The following is a 17,478-nucleotide window of genomic DNA, read 5'->3' on the forward strand; positions in this document are numbered from 1 at the left end:
GGAGCACATGACCATGCGGGGTCAAGGGAGCTGCAGACACTGTGCCGTGCGAACCTGTCATCTGCACTGAGGTGGGAGCCAAATCTCACTGTGGTCTCTCCCCCACAGGATCCCTGACATGGCTGGAGCAGATGGGCATGCAGCCCTCGCCCGGCGTGACCTTAGAGAATTATACACTGGGCAGTTGTTCAGTTATGTTTTCATTGTTTTCGGCTTAGGCCATGTTCCTAGTGGAGGTGGGCACCCTGGGGAGTCCAGCTCGCCCTGGACCCTGCTTTGTTGGTGCCCTGGTTAGAAGTTGTTACCGACGTTGGATGGTTGGTTCTACTCATAAATAAAATTGTTTATTGCTAGAGCCTCATGTGCAGGGAGGTGATTAGCGTGGGAGAGGGAAGCCCTAGGGATCTGTCATGGACTCCCAGGTCATGCCCACACTTGGCCTGTACAGTCCCTGAAGGGAGCCGCCTTTGGTGTGGCAGTCCTTTCTCAGGGATCCACTCGGTATTGGGGATTAAACCAGTCCTCCTCCTGGGACTTCACTTTTCTGAACCTCCAGCATGCCTGTGTCCATGGACCTCCTTGGGAAGTCCACTCGATCTGAGGCCCCTGGCCTCCATTCCTACAGGGAGTAATGCAACCCAAGGCCAGTGACTTAGCCAGCGTCACACAGGAGAAATTATTGAGCACTGAACACAGCACAGGAACTCTCAGGCCTGTAGGCCTGGCCCCCCTCAGCCCAGCAGCTCTGCCTGCTCCCCCTGCCCAGGCCAGCAGGCCCCTCCTTCCAGCCCAGCCCCCAAATCCCTCTCCAGCAGCCTGCTTCTGTCCAGGTAACCAGGGTCCCCTCTCTTCTCTGTATCTTCTCTCTTTCATCCTTTGTCCTCCCTCTCCAGGATGGGACCAGTTGGGCAGGTCACTGGGGTCTTCTCCCCATAGCCTATTGGCCTCCCATTGGCCAGACCCAGCTGTGCCATCTGAGCTGGGTCTCCCGGTCACCAGTTGCTGAGGGCTCCATTCTCCAAGCCACTGACTGGGGTCCCTAGTTCTCTGCTGCTCCCTGTAACATCAGACTCTCTCTTCCCTCCCCTCATTAAACCAGTAACACGTAAGAGTCACTGTGGGTTACATAGCGCACCCAGAGGTGGGGCTGGGCTCAGAGGCAGATGGCGTAGGAGTCGCTGTGGGTCACATAGCGCACTCAGAGGCGGATGGTGTAGGAGTCGCTGTGAGTCACGTAGCGCACCCAGCGGTGGGGCTGGGCTCAGAGGCAGATGGCATAGGAGTCCTTGGGGGTCACGTAGCGCACCCAGCGGTGGGGCTGGGCTCAGAGGCGGATGGCGTAGGAGTCCTTGGGGGTCACGTAGCGCACCCAGCGGTGGGGCTGGGCTCAGAGGCGGATGGCGTAGGAGTCGCTGTGGGTCACGTAGCGCACCCAGCGGTGGGGCTGGGCTCAGAGGCGGATGGCGTAGGAGTCGCTGCGGGTCACGTAGCGCACCCAGCGGTGGGGCTGGGCTCAGAGGCGGATGGCGTAGGAGTCGCTGCGGGTCACGTAGCGCACCCAGCGGTGGGGCTGGGCTCAGAGGCGGATGGCGTAGGAGTCGCTGCGGGTCACGTAGCGCACCCAGCGGTGGGGCTGGGCTCAGAGGCGGATGGCGTAGGAGTCGCTGCGGGTCACGTAGCGCACCCAGCGGTGGGGCTAGGCTCAGAGGCGGATGGCGTAGGAGTCGCTGTGGGTCACGTAGCGCACCCAGCGGTGGGGCTGGGCTCAGAGGCGGATGACGTAGGAGTCGCTGTGGGTCACGTAGCGCACCCAGCGGTGGGGCAGTGCAGGCGATGGGGCAGTAATGCGCAGGAAGCGGACCTGCAGGCCAGAGCAAGTGTGCATGGGCAGCTCAAAGGACATGTTCACTGGCCCCACCTCCAGGAGTGAGGCAGGGCTGAGCCCTGGAATTTCCAGCTGTAGGGATATGAGAGGGAGAGGTGTTACTGCCTAGGGCAGAGCATGGCAGGGGGGAAGTTGGCTTTCCTCAAACCTCACACAGGCAAGAGAGCCCCAGCCTGGTCTTTCATCCCCCAGCTCCACTGGCGAACTGTGCTGAGCTGCCCCTTGATTAATCGTGGAGGGCAGGGGCTGGCCTGCTCCTCTCCTAGTGCAGGGATATGTTGCTCTGTCCCTGCCCAGTGTGGCAGTGCATCTCAGCCACTAAGCTACCCTGCCCCAGGCCAGATTTACCTTGAAGAGGGCGGAGAGCTGGGAGCCACCCTGGAAGCGTGGGATCACCCAGCGGATGGCCTTTGTGCTGGGCTGCAGCTCTGCTGTCTGCTCAGGGCTGCTCAGCTCCTGGGACAGGCTGGGAGAGAGGAGAGGTGAGGCTGGCCCTTGGTCTGCCAGCTGCTGGGGAAAGGGCTGCCCCAAAGCTACCCCCTTTGTACTAGAAAGAAGCCTGCATCACCCACCTGATGACCCCCTTTGGCACTGGCAGCTGGACTCGCACGTTCAGGGCCTGGCTGGAGGCAAGAGCAAGCAGTGAAGAGGGGCCAGTAGGGCAGGGTGGACATGTGGCAGCATCTTTCCGGCCTGGGACCCCAGACTCAGAGCAGCGGGGATCAATAGAGGGCAGGGACCCATTTTGTACCTGAACCAGTGAGCATGTGGCTCCACCCCACTCCCAGGGGGTCTCTCCCCTTGTGGGGCTCCTACCTTTTGGGAGCCAGGTCACAGCGGAGCTTGAGGTAGACACAGAGCCTGCAGGGAGATGGGAACGGTGAGAGTCGGCAGCTGCTAGGACCGGGCTGAGAGGCTGCAGCCCTTACTCACCTGCCCAAGGGGTCTCGCTCCAGCATGGGGAAGAGGTGGAAGGGCAGGGCTGAGGGGATGTCGTCTGAGAGCTGGTACTGCATCACTGGAAGCTGGGGGAGCAGACAGTGGATTAGGCTTGTGGTATATCACCCTAGACAGCACCCGTCTGTTGGAATAAGCTTCACAATTTGCAGATTGCCTCGCTTATTCCAAGTCTAAATCGAAAGAGCTTTTTTTGAAATTTGAAACGAGGGTTATGGGGACACTGGAATAGCAGGTGCTTTTAAAAACGTGTCATTGCTGTTTCGGGATTCTGCTGGTATCCTGAAAGAGCAACGCAGTCCAGACATACCCCATCAGCTGGGGGAGCCGAGACAGGGTCAGGCAAATAGTGTCACTGGGAGCTGGGGAGAGAGGCTGTTAGTGTGTCACTCAAAGAGGTGAGGGAACAGGATCCTGGGGGAGCAGAGATGTAGCGTGACAGGGTGGATCAGGCCCCAAGGTCCCCTCCTGGAGGCCTTTTGGGGCAACGTATGGCAGAACCAAAAGGCAAGAAGCCAGGCAGCAGTTCATGTTTCTGGAGCCTTCAAGGTATGCCGACGGGGAGATTGGCTGGCTGAAAGAGCAGCAGCACTGCGGACAGCTCCGTGTGGAGAACTACTGAGGACTCTGAGATAAAGCCATGAGGGAAGGGCAGAGATGCTGCCTCCAGGAAGGAAACCCCTGGGGGCACCCTTCTCTCTGAGTGGGGAATAGACTCAGAGGAGCTCCACGGAGGGCACAGAGTTGGGCCCCGGTAGATGTGTATCCCAGAAGGGGTTTGTTGATTCATACACAGCGTGTGAGACTTGGCTAGAGGGCTGAGGCTTTTGAAATTGCAGAGTGCAGGTCGTGTACTCGGCCAGCTCGTGTTCGATGTGGTCAGGTTGGTGGAGCTGAAGGCACAGATGGATGGGGCCAGACTGGGCGTCCCATGGTCTTGCACCAGGAGCAGAGGCCCAGCTGCTATGCACAGGGCTCACCTCCCCTTGGCTGGGGTTGACCTTTAGGACACGGGCACTCTCAAACTCATCAAGCTTAACGGAGCTGTGGAAGGCGCATTCGTCCACGCGAACAGCGGTGCCGTAGCCTGCAGTGAGCAAAGGTCGGGGAGTCAGAATGAGGGGGCCCTGTGAGGCGGAATAGAGACTGGCAGTGGCTACTCACCTCGCAACTCCGACTTCCCCACACAGAACTCTTCTGTCAGCCCAATGCGCATCTCTACAGGGAGGGGAGAGAGTATTAAGGGACTCAGCCAGGGGAGAGCTGCCCAGGCCGGGGCCAGTCGCCGTTGCCCCCAGCCCTGCTTTCTCCCGCTCACAATGGGTATATCTACTCAGCAATGAAACACCAGGGTCTGGCCCACGTGAGCTGCTTCAGGCTGTGGGGCTGCAGCCATTACTCACCGGGACAGCTAGGCAAATAGCTCTTGAGGCGGATTTCTCCCTGGATGTCGACCTTCATGGGGGTACCCTGGGGAGAACATGGGGTGAGGCCCAGACAATGACACGGGTCGGAGCAGGTTCCCTTGGGAGGCGGTGCACGATGGGAGGGCTGCTCAGGCTCTGTGGTGGGGAAGCTGTGGGGCTAAATTTTGTGCCTTAGGGGGTTGAAGGGATCCCCGCCCTGGGCCTGGTTAGAAGCTCAGCCTTTGCTCTGACCCTGTAAATTGATGGAGGGGCTGTGTGTCAGGATGCAAAACCCCCGGCTCACACCTTCCCCTCTCTGACTCACATTGGCAGCAATGACGACTGTCAGCCTCTCCACTATGTCCAAAAACACCTCGTTCCTCGCACCCTGCAGGGAGATAGCCAGTGCTCATGTGACTGCTGCCAGCAGGCCCTCTCCATCCCAGACAGAGGGGCCCGCTCCATGCTAGAGCAGGAAGGGGGGGGACAACATACTGCTGGGGGTGTCTCACCTGGTCCCCATGGGGGGGCAGAACAGGGCGGCTGGTGGCTGAGCTCGGAGCCACTTTACTTTGCTGTGTCTCCGCACCAAACTGAAACCAAAGGGGAGAAGGTCGGAGTAGGGCCCAGGGATGGTGCCTTGATGGGCTCCCAGGGGTTGGGGTTGGGGATACTAGGTACCCCATGACCGGATCTCTCTCAGGGTAACATTTTCCCCAGAGGAGCCGATGGCTAAGGGGGCTGAGGGAATATGGGGGGGCGGGGAGGAATTTGGAGGGCTCGTGAGGCTGCTGCTATTCAGGGGTGCTGGGAGAGAGGAGATCGGAGCTTAGAGTGGCATCATCAGGCCATTGACCGGGGGTGGGGGCTGGGGGGATTTGGGGCTGGGTTTATCAGGGCGACATTGCCCAGGGGATGCAGTGGGGATTTGGGACTCACCAGGCTGTTGCTGCCTGGGAGGGCACAGTGGGAGGTGGGGACACGGGTGGGATTTGGGGGAGTTCTCTAGGCTGATGCTGCCTGGGAAGGTGCTGAAGGGGAGGAAACATGGGGGTGGGGGGAAATCTGGGGGGCCAAGTTCACCAGGCTGATGCTACCCAGGGGCCCAGATCCAGGAAAAGCTGCCCACAGGACACTGGGAGATTTGGTGACGGAGCTCACCAAGTTGACACTGCCCAAAGAGTGCTGGTGGGAAGGAGACATGGGATGGTTCAGGGGCTAGATTCGCTAAGCCAACACTGCCCAGGCAGCACTGGGGGAGCAGGGGATTTGGGGACGTTCACTGGGCGAGCATGGTGTTTTTAAGGGGCTCACAGGTCAGATGTTGCCTGGACACTGGGGGGGAACTGGACTCACCAGGCCGACAGTGGGAGGGGGGGGAAAACTGGACTCACCAGGCCAACACTGCCCAGGTCCAGCAGGCTGAAGGCCTTGCTGAGCACTGGCTCCATCTGGATGAAGTTGCGCAATACATCAGGTGCTGTGGTCTGGACATAGCCATAGTCCTATGGGGGGAGAGTACAGAGTGAGGGGGAGAGCCCACCTGTGCCCCTGCCACTGGCACAGGAGATTAGAGCTGCAAGCTTCCCTGCAGCAGTGCCCCAGGTAAGGTGCTCCTCAGCAGTGCTTGCCTACCAGCATTTCGTCCAACATCTCATAGATGAGGGCGAAGTTGAGGCTAATGGTTTTCTCACTGAGAGCACCACAATAATCATGGATCAGCGTCACCAGCCTGTGGGAAAGGAGAGAGACAGGTGAGGGCAGGGTTGGCTCAGTGCATCCCCTCCCGCTGTGTGTCCCCATCCTCTGAGCTCCACCATATCCCTGTCTACCCCCTGTGCCCTGGGGTTACACCTGCCCCTCTCACCGGTTGAGAAACTCAATGATGGTGAAAGGGGAGATATTGTGCCCTGTCGTAGCCACGAAGTAGAGGCCGGCGTGACGCACGTGGACGAAGTGCAGCCCCTCATGCACCTGTAGCGGAAACACAAGCAGAGTTATATGGACCCTCTCCCTCACCAGGGGGTACCCCTCTCTCCCACATACTTGCCCAGATGCTCTCCACTTCTGTTATCGTAGAGATGCTTCATCCCTATAGTGATGCCCCCACATTACTGCAGAGCTGTGGAACCCACCCCTTTACCATAAAGACAGGTGCCTGGTCCCTAGGCAGGGCTGTGATCTTCCTATAGAAAGTGTCCGTCAGGTCCATGCTGCTCCCTGCTGCCTCACCACGCACTGGGAGGGGGTTAAAGAGAAATCATCCCATCTGGGCAGTATGGTTGAGAGCTCCCCCTCTCCCCCCGTAGTGCCCAGTTAGAAAGCCAGATGTGGAGGTGGTGCCCAGTTGGGGTTCCCCCGGGGGCCAAGATGATCTGCATGGGACACTTGAGGAGCTATGCAAGGGGGCATTTGGAAGGGGGAGGTCTAGGGGGCTATATCAGGGTATTTGGGGAGATGGCCTTGGAGGGGTCCAGAGCACTAGAGGCAGGAGGATTTGGTGTAGGGATGTTAGATGTTTAATAACCATGTAACCACACCAAATCTTGGTGGTTACACAATTATTCGATAGTCCCTGGAGTGCAGCCAGTGTGCTTCTGGTCCCACTCCCAGGGAGCTCCCTGCCACTCCATGCTGCTGCCTCTGTGTTTGTGGGAGGCAGCAAGAGGGCAAGGCAGCTCCACGAAGCCAGCACATGCAGGGAGCTTAAAAGGCAGCCCCCTGTGCATATCGGCTCTCGCTTCACCTTGGGGTGTGGGGCGGGGGGTTCTATGGGATCCAGATCGAAAGAGGGCAAGCGGGGGGAGGGTGTGTAGTTGTTAGGACTTACCGATAAAGCCAGGCTTATCGGTTAATCGCTTACACAACTGTATGCTAACATCCCTCATTTGGGGAGCTGGGGGACGTGGAGGAGTCCGGGGTGCTAGGACGGTGTTTGGGGAGCCCGCAGGGCAGGGTAGGATACGGTCCTTGTAGACGAGTCTGTCTCCCTTGGAGGAGAGAATGAAAATCTGAGACAGCATCTCGGAGGCCTGGGGTGGGGGGAAAGAGAGCGTGAGTGGGGCCCTGCCCTGAAACCTGGCCCCGCCCCCTCCCGGAAACCCCGTCCCCTGCCCGACACCCTCCGCCCCTGCCAGGAAACCCCGCTCTCATTTCGAATCCCAGCCCCTGCTACCGGCTCACCCTGCGCCCCCCGCCCATTACCTCCCTCTTCTCCCCGACTTCGCGGCTCCCTTAAGAGGAGGCGGGGCCTGGGGGAATCTCACCGGCTCTGCTCGAACCCGGCTGTTGCGAGGGGACTTTGCTGTCACGTGATGGAGCCGTGAGGGCGGGGCTTACAGGCTCAGCTCGGCCCGAGCGCCGATTTGCGGGCTGGGCGGATCACGTGGCCCCGGGGTGGGACCAGGTCCTGATTGGCCGGGGCCGGACACGTGGTATGGTTCTGGTTTCGCGCCACTTTTGCTTGTGGCGACAGCCGGGAGGAACCTGAGGAGGGGTCGGTCGGGAGCGGCCTGCGCTGACTCCGGCGGCGACCCGTAGGCCCCGTCCCCGCCATGGCGCCCAAGGACTACGCGGCGGAGAAAGGTGGCTACTGCCGCGCGGCCGGGACGGGGGGGCGGAGGGTCGGGGCCGCGCTGGGGGCAGGGCTGGACTGACACTCTCCCCCCCCCAGGGAAGGTGCAGCGTTTCCTGGAGCAGTTCTGCCGCCCCGGCCCGCATGGCAAGGAGTTCCCCTACCGGGACCGGCTGGTGAGACTCAACGTCCCCCCTCGCCCTGGGGCGCTGCGCCGAGCGCCAGAAGCAACAGCCGCCGGCTGCGCGCTGCCCCTCCCCTCCCAGCGCATTTTCGAGCAGGGCGGCCCGGCTCAGTCCTGGCTTGCGCTGGGTCCAGGGCCTGCCCCCGCTGAGGCGCTGCGAAGTGTATTAGGAGCGGGGTGGGCGGGCAGCCCGGCTCCCTTCCGCTCAGCCCTCCTCCTGCGCAGGGGCGCAACTGCCTTATCAGCGGCAGCAGCATAGAGCGACAGGAAGCCAGTCGTGAGGGGCGCTGGCTCGTCTTATGGACCAGCTCCCACCTGGCACCCCACAAAGCTACCGCTGATACAGCAGCCGTGTGGAGTGGCGGGGGCTTCTCGGGAGTGAGGCTGGGGTTAGAGAATGGTTGACTAAGCGATAAGAATTCATGAGCTTACCCAACTATTCAATTAACTGATATTTATCATCCCTACTTCCCTCTGCACCCATGTTTCCCACTTCTGGCGGCTCCGGGCCTCACCCCCAGCTGCTCAACCTGTGCTTGCCCCGCAGGTAGCCCTGGCTCAGAGGGAGCAGGTGGCTCTGTATGTGGAGCTGGATGATCTGGCAGAGGAGGACCCTGAGTTAGTGGATGCTGTGTGCGAGAATGCAAAGCGCTACACCCGCCTCTTTGCCGACGCTGTGCACGAGCTGCTACCCCTTCACAGGCAGCATGAGGTAAAGGAGAGGGGTGGTGAGGGAGGAGGGATACTGGTGGGTGGAAGGAGCTTTGGGAGAGTGGCTGAGGCACCTTGACAGAGTCCCTGTTTACCCACTCCAGGTAGTGCACAAGGATGCCCTGGACGTGTACATTGAGCACCGGCTGATGCTGGAGCAGCGTGGCCACGATACAGCAGAGACACGCAGACCCCAAAACCAGTACCCCCCAGAGCTGCTGCGCCGCTTGTGAGTGCATGTGAGGGGAGGTGTGGGGGTCCTGTTATTCCTGGCTCTTTTAAATCTCCCCTGCCCCCAACCAGGTTCTCCTCCCCCTGGCCCCTGCTGTGGCTCTAACTCGTGGGCCTTCTCTTCTGTTCCAGTGAGCTCTACTTCAAGGCACCGTCAAGCTCCAAGGCCCGCGTGATCCGGGACGTGAAAGCCGACTGCATTGGCAAACTGGTCACCGTGCGCGGCATCGTCACCCGTGTCACTGAGGTCAAGCCCATGATGGTGGTGGCTACTTACAGCTGTGATCAGTGTGGAGCGGAGACCTACCAGCCAGTGAGTGGAAGGGGCTGGGCTGAGCTGTCCTGCCGGCTGGCTGTCAGCTCAGGGCTGAAAATAAGACCAACCATACTGGGTCAGTCTAAAGGTCCATCTAGACCACTAGCCTGTTTTTTATCAGTGGCCAAAGCGGGTGCTTCAGAGGGAATGAACAGAACAGGTAACCATTCAGTGATGATCCATTCCCAGCTTCTGGCACACAAGCTAGGAACACCATTCTTGCCCATCCTGCCTCATAGCCATCGATGGACCTGTTCTCCATGAATTTATTTAGCTGTTTGAACCGTGTTATAGTGTTGGACATAACCTCTGGCAAAGAGGTCCACAGGTTGACTTTGTGTTGTGCGTGGAAATATTTCCTTTGGATTGTTTTAAGCCTGCTACCTATGAATTTAATTTGATGAATGGCTGAGCTGTTGTCACCAGTCCACAGGACTATACCCCTCTGTTGTGCCAGGGACCCCATTGATGTGACAGACCCCCTAGGTGTTTCTTGAGCCAGCCACATGGACTTATGTCTCCAGAGACTAGTCCCACCCTGTGCTCCAGTCAGCCAGTGAAACAGGTTTACACCTGGGAGAGTCTTGTCCCGCCCTGCAGGAGCCTGTTCACTACGGCGCCCAGGCAGTCAACACAGCCTGGGAAGTCGGGAGCGGGGGGGGGGACATGCCCCTCCTGCCCTGGCAGAGCCAGCCCTAGTGTGGGGGCTGGAGTGGTGAGATCCCGCTTAATGTTTACGTGGTTAACCAACTAGGTTAATCTAATGCTTAACCATTTAACCGATTAGCTGGGATTTTAGATCCCTACCTCACGCTTTCTTGGCCTGTGTTCTGTAGCTGGGGTCTCTGCTTGCTTCCCTGCCGAGGGGTGACGAGATCTCTAGTCACTCGACTGCACCTTGTCTTGTGGGCCCCTGGTGGGTTGAGGTCTATTTCATCCAGCTCCTTCAGCACCCATGTCAGTTACTTGGTCCTCAGAACACATTTGTTGCCCTTCCTTTACTGGGCAGCTAGGAAACATGGGGAAACTGAGACTTATTGAGATCAGCAAATGACGAACGTCCCTACTTTGTCATGCCCCCAGCTGGGCACGAGGGAGCAGCTGTGTTCCCTGGTTAGGTGTGGTGGAGAGGGGTGGCTGGTTGATTCAGACCCTCTTCCCACCCCTGCAGATCCAGGCCCCAACCTTCATGCCGCTGATCATGTGCCCGAGCCAGGAGTGCCAGACCAACCGCTCCGGGGGGCGTCTCTATCTGCAGAGCCGTGGCTCCAAGTTCATCAAGTTCCAGGAGCTAAAGATGCAGGAGCATGTGAGTGGGGGGCAAATGGGAGGGATGAGTTTGGGGATCCCAAAGACCGATCTGGGTGCTCCTGATGACAGCCCTCCCATTTGGTTATGAGGTTGTCACAGATTTGTAGGTTACGCCCAAGCTTGGACTGTATAGTCCTCAGGGGAACCCCTCCAGTGCAATAGACCCTTCTTGGGAATCCACTTTCCTTGGGAGTTAAGCCGCTCTGTCTCCTAGGACCTAGGGATGTGGCATGCTGACAGGTCTCCTGTTTTTTCATTGATAACTGTTCGGCTGCATGCGTTAGTGCATTTGCTCCCTCTGTTTACTGTATAGATCTCACACAATTAGTCAACGCAGCAGACTGATTGCCCCCAAAGACCACAAAATCAGATAAGGATCCAAGGTGCCTGGCCAGGTTTGTTGTAGATGAGGCACAGTCCTAGCTTCCCTGGACCAAAGAGCCTGCAGTGAGGCTAACACATGTATGCCCATTATAGTGGACAGTGCCAGGGATGAGACACTTCTCCCTAGGTCAGACAAAGACAACTCTTTGGGATTCACTTTTATATGCAGGTACAAACACATTCCACATCACTCTTGATGTATCAGGTTGCCACCTCCTGTAGCTTAGCTACCACCCTTTATCTCATTCAATTACTATCTATTATGCTGGTGGTCCTGAGTGAGTCAGTATTCCTGTTGTTTGTGGGGAGGGGGCTGGTATCGAGATATTTCTTAACAAGGTGTTCTGTTGTGACCACACTTGAACGTGCTTAGAGCTTTTGCCTAGTAGTGTTTTGCAGTATTAGCTCTGTTCTTGTCAACTTCTGTGAGCAAGGCCTGCCTCTTGCTCGCAGCTTGTCTTCATTTTATATTAGCAAAGTCTTAACGGTTGTGTCTGGGCCTTAGGCCTCACACCCGGCCTGTGATATGATGGCCTGTAACAAACCCACATCTTAGATTCTGGGTGAGGAAACTGCTCCATTCCGGCCGGGGCAGTCTCCAGCCCTACTGGGACCTCACCTCTCTGAGCCCCCAGCATTTATCTGGACCCCAGGACCTACACTCGCAGGGGGGCTAGTGCAGCCCTGTTCTCAGACCGGAGTGACTCTCCGCCAGCGTCACACAGGAGGGTTCATTGAGCACTGAACCCAGCACAGGAACTTCAGGCCTGTAGGCCTGGCCCCCTCAGCCCAACACGTCTGAGTCTCCCCTGCAGCCAGGTGGGCTCTGCCTGCTCCCCCTGCCCAGTTCAGCAGCCCCCTCCTTCCAGCCCAGCCCCCCCAAATCCCTCCCCAGCAGCCCCTCCCTTGGCCTCTGTCTTCTGCCCAGGTAACCAGGGTTGCCTGTCCCCCCGCCCACCCTTCCCTGCCTGCCCTCTCCTCCATCCTTTGTCCCCCTGGCTGGGACCAGCTGTATAAGTCACTGGGCTCCTCTCCCCACAGCCCATTGGCCTCTCACTGGCCCTGGCCCAGCTGTGCCAGCCAAGCTGGGTCTCCTGGTCACCAGTCGGTGGGGTCTCCAGTTCTGTGCTGGTCCCTGGAACAACAAACTCTCCTTTTCTTTCCCCCACCCCCCTCACCCTCCATTGAACCAGTAATAGCCAGGGACACGGAGTGCTTCCATTTCCCCGCATGCAACCCCACTGAAACCACCATCAATCCACCACGTCATCATGGGGGCTTTCTGCTAGAGCAGGGGCTGGTCTCGAGGGGTGGCTAGATCAGGGCCAATGTGTATCTTTCTCATACAGAGTGACCAGGTGCCTGTGGGGCATCTCCCCCGCTCAATCAGCGTGACTGTGCATGGCGAGAACACACGGCTGGCTCAGCCTGGCGACCACGTCAGCATCACTGGTGTCTTCCTGCCCCTGCTGAGAACCGGTTTCCGGCAGATGGCCCAGGTGAGGGGTGTGGGGTTAATGAAAGTGGTGGTGGGGCTTGGTGGGCAGGGCCCATGGAGTGACACCCCTGTTCCCTCTAGGGGCTGCTCTCTGAGACCTACCTGGAGGCACATCACATTGCGAAAATGAACAAGAGCAAGGAGGATGAGCTGGGGGCAGAGGAGCTGACAGAGGATGAGCTGCGCCAAATCACAGGTGATTCCCTCCATCTCCCCCCGACCTGCCTCATCTGCTCCCACCCCAGCCATCCTGGGGCAGCTGTGACACCCCCTCCCCCCCCATGGCCTGCGGCGGCCAGCCAAATGCAGGGCAGCTGGGTATCACTGAGGTGTGAGGGAGGCCCTGCACCCCCATCCGCGACTCTCCACTGGCAGCTAGAAGAGGTTTATTAGTCGACAGGGACACAGACTTGTCAGCACAGGAACCAGAAATGGCCAGCACCATCCATCCTGGGGAGAGGGGCCTCAGATCAAGAGCCCTGCCCCGACCCTCCAGCCAGTGCCCCAGCCAGACCCCTCTGCGCTCACTGGCAAATGGTGTCATGTGGTCAAACCCTGCCCTGTGGCTCAAATCATAAAGCGCTTGTGCCACAATGTACCTGCAGGAGGCTGAGGGAGCTTCTCTGAATGGAAGTCACACCCAAAGTTGTCATCTTGAGAAACTGAGGCACTCGCACGGGGTTACTATAGGACAGTAGAAATCAGATGCAACATAATGAGGGGAATAAAATCCCCACTTTGTTGCACTGGGACTCCCCCCATAGCCCTCCTCCATCCCAGCCCTGCAGCACCTCCTGCCAACTCTCCGGGCATGCTAATTGCAGAGCAGCTGATAAAAGTGGTACCTTGGTCCCTGCTGACCTCCCCTGTCCACCCTGCCAGCTGGCTCACCTCCTCACTTGAGCCCCGGTGAGTGTGGGATGGAGCCAGGGCTACATTCAGGCTCCGTAGCCCCACTGATATCCTTCCTGCTGCAGAGGAGGATTTCTACGAGAAGCTGGCTGCCTCCATCGCCCCTGAGATTTATGGGCATGAGGATGTGAAGAAGGCGCTGCTGCTGCTGCTGGTGGGGGGTGTGGACCGTAACCCCCGTGGCATGAAGATTCGTGGTAAGTTGGGGAGAGGCTGGAGTGGTAGGGGGTGGGGGGTCAGGCTTGGGAGAGGTCTCTGATGCTGATCTGTCTGCTTCCAGGGAACATTAACATCTGCTTGATGGGAGACCCCGGTGTGGCCAAGTCCCAGCTGCTTTCTTATATTGATCGCCTGGCACCCCGTAGTGAGTAGCACCTTCTGAGGGGCCTAGCATGTGCATCCTCCAGGGGCAGTCTGGCAACTGGGAGGGTAAGAGTAGGCGGGTCCCTATCTCCTCCTGGGTTACTATCCCATGTAGTGCCATGTGCCCCCTTTCTCCCCAGGGTTAGGGTATCCCCCTGACTACCCTTCTCCCCTGGTCAGTACCCTACTGCCTGCCCCTCCCGATGGGGCACCCTTCTGACTGCCCCTCCTTGCAGGCCAGTACACCACGGGGCGGGGCTCATCTGGCGTGGGGCTGACCGCAGCCGTGCTGCGGGACCCAGTGACTGGCGAATTGGCCCTGGAGGGCGGGGCACTGGTACTGGCCGACCAGGGCGTGTGCTGCATTGACGAATTTGACAAGATGCTGGAGAGTGACCGTACAGCCATTCACGAGGTGATGGAGCAGCAGAGCATCTCCATTGCCAAGGCAGGCGTGCTGGCGACCCTCAATGCCCGCTGCGCCATCCTGGCTGCTGCCAACCCCGCCTATGGGCGCTACAACCCTCGCCGCAGCCTGGAGCAGAACGTGCAGCTCCCGGCCGCCCTGCTCTCCCGCTTTGACCTGCTCTGGCTCATCCAGGACCGGCCCGACCGTGACAACGACCTGCGGTGAGAACTGGATGGGTGCTGGGCAGGGACGGGGGTGGGCCCAAGGCAGCGGCACTGATGCCTCTCACCCCTGCAGCCTAGCCCAGCACATCACCTACGTGCACCAGCACAGCCGCCAGCCGCCCTGCGCCTTCCAGCAGCTGGACATGAAGCTCATGAGGTAAGTGCTCACCTGGCCTGGGGACAGAAGAGGCAGCTGGGAGCCCACATACCTGGGTTCTCTCCATAGCTCTGGGAAGAGAATAGTGGTTGGTGGGTTAGAGAAGGGGGCTGGGAGCCAGGACTCCTGGGTTCTCTCCTTGGCTCTGGCAGAGGGCTGGGAGCCATGTTTGCCCCAAGTATTCTGCCTGGGAGACAGATTCCCCCCCCCCCCCCACCACATATGACTCCCCTTCCCCAGGCGCTACATCAACATGTGCAAGCGGAAGCAGCCAGCTGTGCCAGAGGCGCTCGCCGATTACATCACAGCTGCCTATGTGGAGATGCGCAAGGAGGCCTGGGCCAGCAAAGACACTACCTACACGTCGGCCCGCACGCTGCTGGGCATCCTGCGCCTGGCTAGCGCCTTGGTGAGCGGCTGCCTGGATGGGGACGGGCGGGGGGGCTGCAAGGCTAAAGTGCTCACAGTACAGGTAGCTGGCATCTGGGTGCTGCCTGCGGGGCTGGGCCTTCTGGCTGCGGGTGGGGACAGAGTGTGCAGTGTACAGGGGCTGGCCCAAGCAGGAACTGCTCTGCCTGTTGCTAGCCAGGCCTGGAGGCTGCCAAGTGCTGTTCGCTTAGGTTCCAAATTCAGTCGTCCGCTGCCAAGTTAGTGCTTCTTGAGCCCTGTGATGAGGACACCTGTCCCCTTGTGGTAGATCCAGGCCCACAGGCTGCTGTATGGTTTGTCCCATAGCAGGGCAGTGGGGATGCAGCCTCGTCGGGCTGAGTGATGGGGGGTGGGTAGGAAGGGGTGTTGTATGGGCTGGTGTGGCAGACAGGGTCACAAGGGTTGCTAGTGCCTGTTTGATGGGTCGGGCATCAGGAAGGGGCAGGCCCTGGCTCAGGGGCGCAGCTGGTGCCTTGCCCTGACCCTCCCCTGCTGCCCTCTGCAGGCCCGGCTGAGGCTGGTGGATGTGGTGGAGAAGGAGGATGTGAACGAGGCCATGCGGCTCATGGAGATGTCTAAGGACTCACTACTCGGTGACAGGGGCCAGCAAGCCAGGTGAGGCAGGGGGCCTGGATCTTGGGCCCCACATGCTAGCAGGGCAGGGCTCCTCACATGGCCCCGCTTCCTGCTGGTGGGCAGGTGCTTTGAGATGTGGGGCATGTTCTGGTGGTTCCCCCTGCCCCAAGACAGCAGTGTGGGGTACCTTGCAGCATGGGGGCAGTTCCTAGGGGCTGGCCTGGGATCTGTTGGCAGGATGGGATGGGAGCATCATGTTGGAGGAGCACTTTTTGTGACTGACACTGGGGCTATGGGCAGGATCAATAGATATGGAAGTACCAGGTTCTGGCATGGTGTTGGGGGGGGCTTCCCTGAGGACAGTGTGGGCTTGAGGCAGCACTGATCCTTCTCCTCACCCCCCTAGGACTCAGCGGCCTGCTGACCTGATCTTTGCGGCGGTGCGGGAGCTGGCGGGCGGGGCAGGCAGGCATGCAGTGCCCTATGCTGAGGCGGAACAGCGCTGCATCTCCAGGGGCTTCACTCCTGCCCAGTTTCAGGCTGCGCTGGACGAGTATGAGGAGCTCAATGTCTGGCAGGTGAACCAGGCCCGCACCCGCATCACCTTTATCTGAACTGGCAGTGCTGGGCGCTCGGCCTGGCCAGCTGCATCCCTGGCACGGTGCACAACCCGCAGGCATAGTTCTGGGCCACAACGTGCCCAGGGGCCTCCTGTCTGTGCAACACTTTGAGCTTTTACCTTGCCAATAAAGCGGTTTGTGATACAGCGTGACTGATGGAGGGGAGGGGCAGGCAGAGCAGGGGCCTTGCTGCTGTCTCTCCCCCGTCCCTGGGGACACCCTACGCCTTACGTCCTGTGAGCTCCACTGGGAGGGGCTGCGAACCCAATGGGCCCTGCTCTGCTGCCCCATCACCCATCTCCCTGCTAGTGGCTGAGCCCAACCCTTCTGCACGGTGGAGCCTTAGGCAAACAGCGCTTTGTGCTGCCAAAGGGTGGGCAGCCAGCAGGCCTTGTACCCCTATCCAGTCAACTGTGACTTCTGGGCCCAATTCTGGTTGTCCCCACAAAGAACCCTTCCTTGGGTGTGACCCCCTTCTTGAGGACCACATGCTCAAGTTAAGCTGCAGGTTCCTCCACCCCTGGGATTGCACCTCACTGGCCTTCAGTGCACCTGGCTCTTGCTTGTCCCTCTTTGTTCTACTCTGCCCTAGTCATTTAATGCCTGATGCTCGGTCTATGGGGTGCAGTGCATCCCACTGCTGCCACCCATCACTGAAGCGTAGGGAGTCACCATCTGCAGCCAGATGTGAGACTCAGCTGGTGGCTACAAGAGGTGGTTTGAGGCAGCAGGGACACAGTGTGGAGCAGACTTGTCAGCACAGGAACTAGAAGCAGCCAGCATGATCCATCCTGGGGAGAGGGGGCTCAGAGCCAAGGGCTCTGCCCCTATCTCTGTACCTCAAGGTAACTGAGTCTGACTTAGGGACCAGCCTGGTAGGTGGGGGCTAAGAATCTTATCTGTCTTTTGTTCTCGTGGCAAAAGGCCCTACTGGGCTCGGACAGGTTGGAGCTAGGTTAGCTTCCCCATCTAGGCATTGGTTCAGTGTCCCAGCAACTGGGTTATGATCGAACAGTAGAACTCACATGCAACAGAGCAAAGTGACTGCAAGTCCTCGCTGTCCTAGCCATGCATGGAGGGGGTTTGTTTGCAGAGAGGGATAGTGATGTGAGGAAATTGCTCCCTGCACAGGGGCCTAGAGCTGAGCAACCAACTGCTGGCCTGGGCTGTAGGATATTCCCCTGAGGCTAAGTGTGGGGTGTGGGCATGGGCATCTCACTTCTTCCTTCTGCCTCTGGGCTCAGCTCGGAGCGAAATACACCAGCTAACAATGTTAGGAATCACTAGGAAAGGGATAGATAAGACAATATTATAATGCCCGTTTAAGTCCA

At 59.1% G+C, this 17,478-nt stretch overlaps 3 protein-coding genes and 1 long non-coding RNA gene across 10 annotated transcripts in view; 2 read left to right on the forward strand and 2 right to left on the reverse strand.

The window, feature by feature from the left end:
- Positions 1–356, forward strand: part of STAG3 (STAG3 cohesin complex component) — a 26,405-nt gene extending 26,049 nt beyond the window's left edge. For all 7 annotated transcript variants that reach the window (XM_075908013.2, XM_075908015.2, XM_075908018.2 and 4 more), the window contains one exon: positions 109–356. In XM_075908013.2, the coding sequence (XP_075764128.2) occupies positions 109–117 (9 nt within the window). In that variant the 3' untranslated portion in view covers positions 118–356. The remainder of the gene's footprint in view (positions 1–108) is intronic.
- AP4M1 (adaptor related protein complex 4 subunit mu 1) lies at positions 323–7,577 on the reverse strand. The gene is made up of 16 exons (XM_075908022.2): positions 7,515–7,577; positions 7,214–7,280; positions 6,392–6,486; positions 6,116–6,222; positions 5,884–5,980; positions 5,643–5,753; positions 4,761–4,841; positions 4,574–4,636; positions 4,246–4,312; positions 4,007–4,060; positions 3,823–3,929; positions 2,819–2,910; positions 2,702–2,746; positions 2,458–2,508; positions 2,234–2,351; positions 323–1,957 (listed from the first exon to the last, which is right to left on the reverse strand). Exons 2-16 carry the CDS (start codon positions 7,269–7,271, stop codon positions 1,766–1,768), a joined length of 1,338 nt encoding a protein of 445 aa, XP_075764137.1. The 5' UTR covers positions 7,272–7,280; positions 7,515–7,577; the 3' UTR covers positions 323–1,765.
- LOC142819640 (uncharacterized) lies at positions 323–11,839 on the reverse strand. The gene is made up of 2 exons (XR_012897503.2): positions 11,756–11,839; positions 323–743 (listed from the first exon to the last, which is right to left on the reverse strand). It is a non-coding gene; the product is annotated as an uncharacterized LOC142819640 (long non-coding RNA).
- MCM7 (minichromosome maintenance complex component 7) lies at positions 7,647–16,291 on the forward strand. The gene is made up of 15 exons (XM_075908019.2): positions 7,647–7,833; positions 7,922–7,998; positions 8,554–8,718; positions 8,822–8,946; positions 9,081–9,261; positions 10,436–10,573; positions 12,309–12,458; positions 12,539–12,653; positions 13,435–13,566; positions 13,650–13,733; positions 13,969–14,362; positions 14,439–14,522; positions 14,763–14,931; positions 15,457–15,566; positions 15,934–16,291. The coding sequence occupies exons 1-15, from the start codon at positions 7,803–7,805 to the stop codon at positions 16,139–16,141; spliced, it is 2,163 nt and encodes a 720-aa protein (XP_075764134.2). The 5' UTR covers positions 7,647–7,802; the 3' UTR covers positions 16,142–16,291.
- Positions 16,292–17,478: the final 1,187 nt, after the last annotated feature.

This window comes from Pelodiscus sinensis, chromosome 22, assembly GCF_052426305.1.
Source record: "Pelodiscus sinensis isolate ZL-2025 chromosome 22, ASM5242630v1, whole genome shotgun sequence".
Classification (NCBI taxonomy): domain Eukaryota; kingdom Metazoa; phylum Chordata; order Testudines; family Trionychidae; genus Pelodiscus; species Pelodiscus sinensis.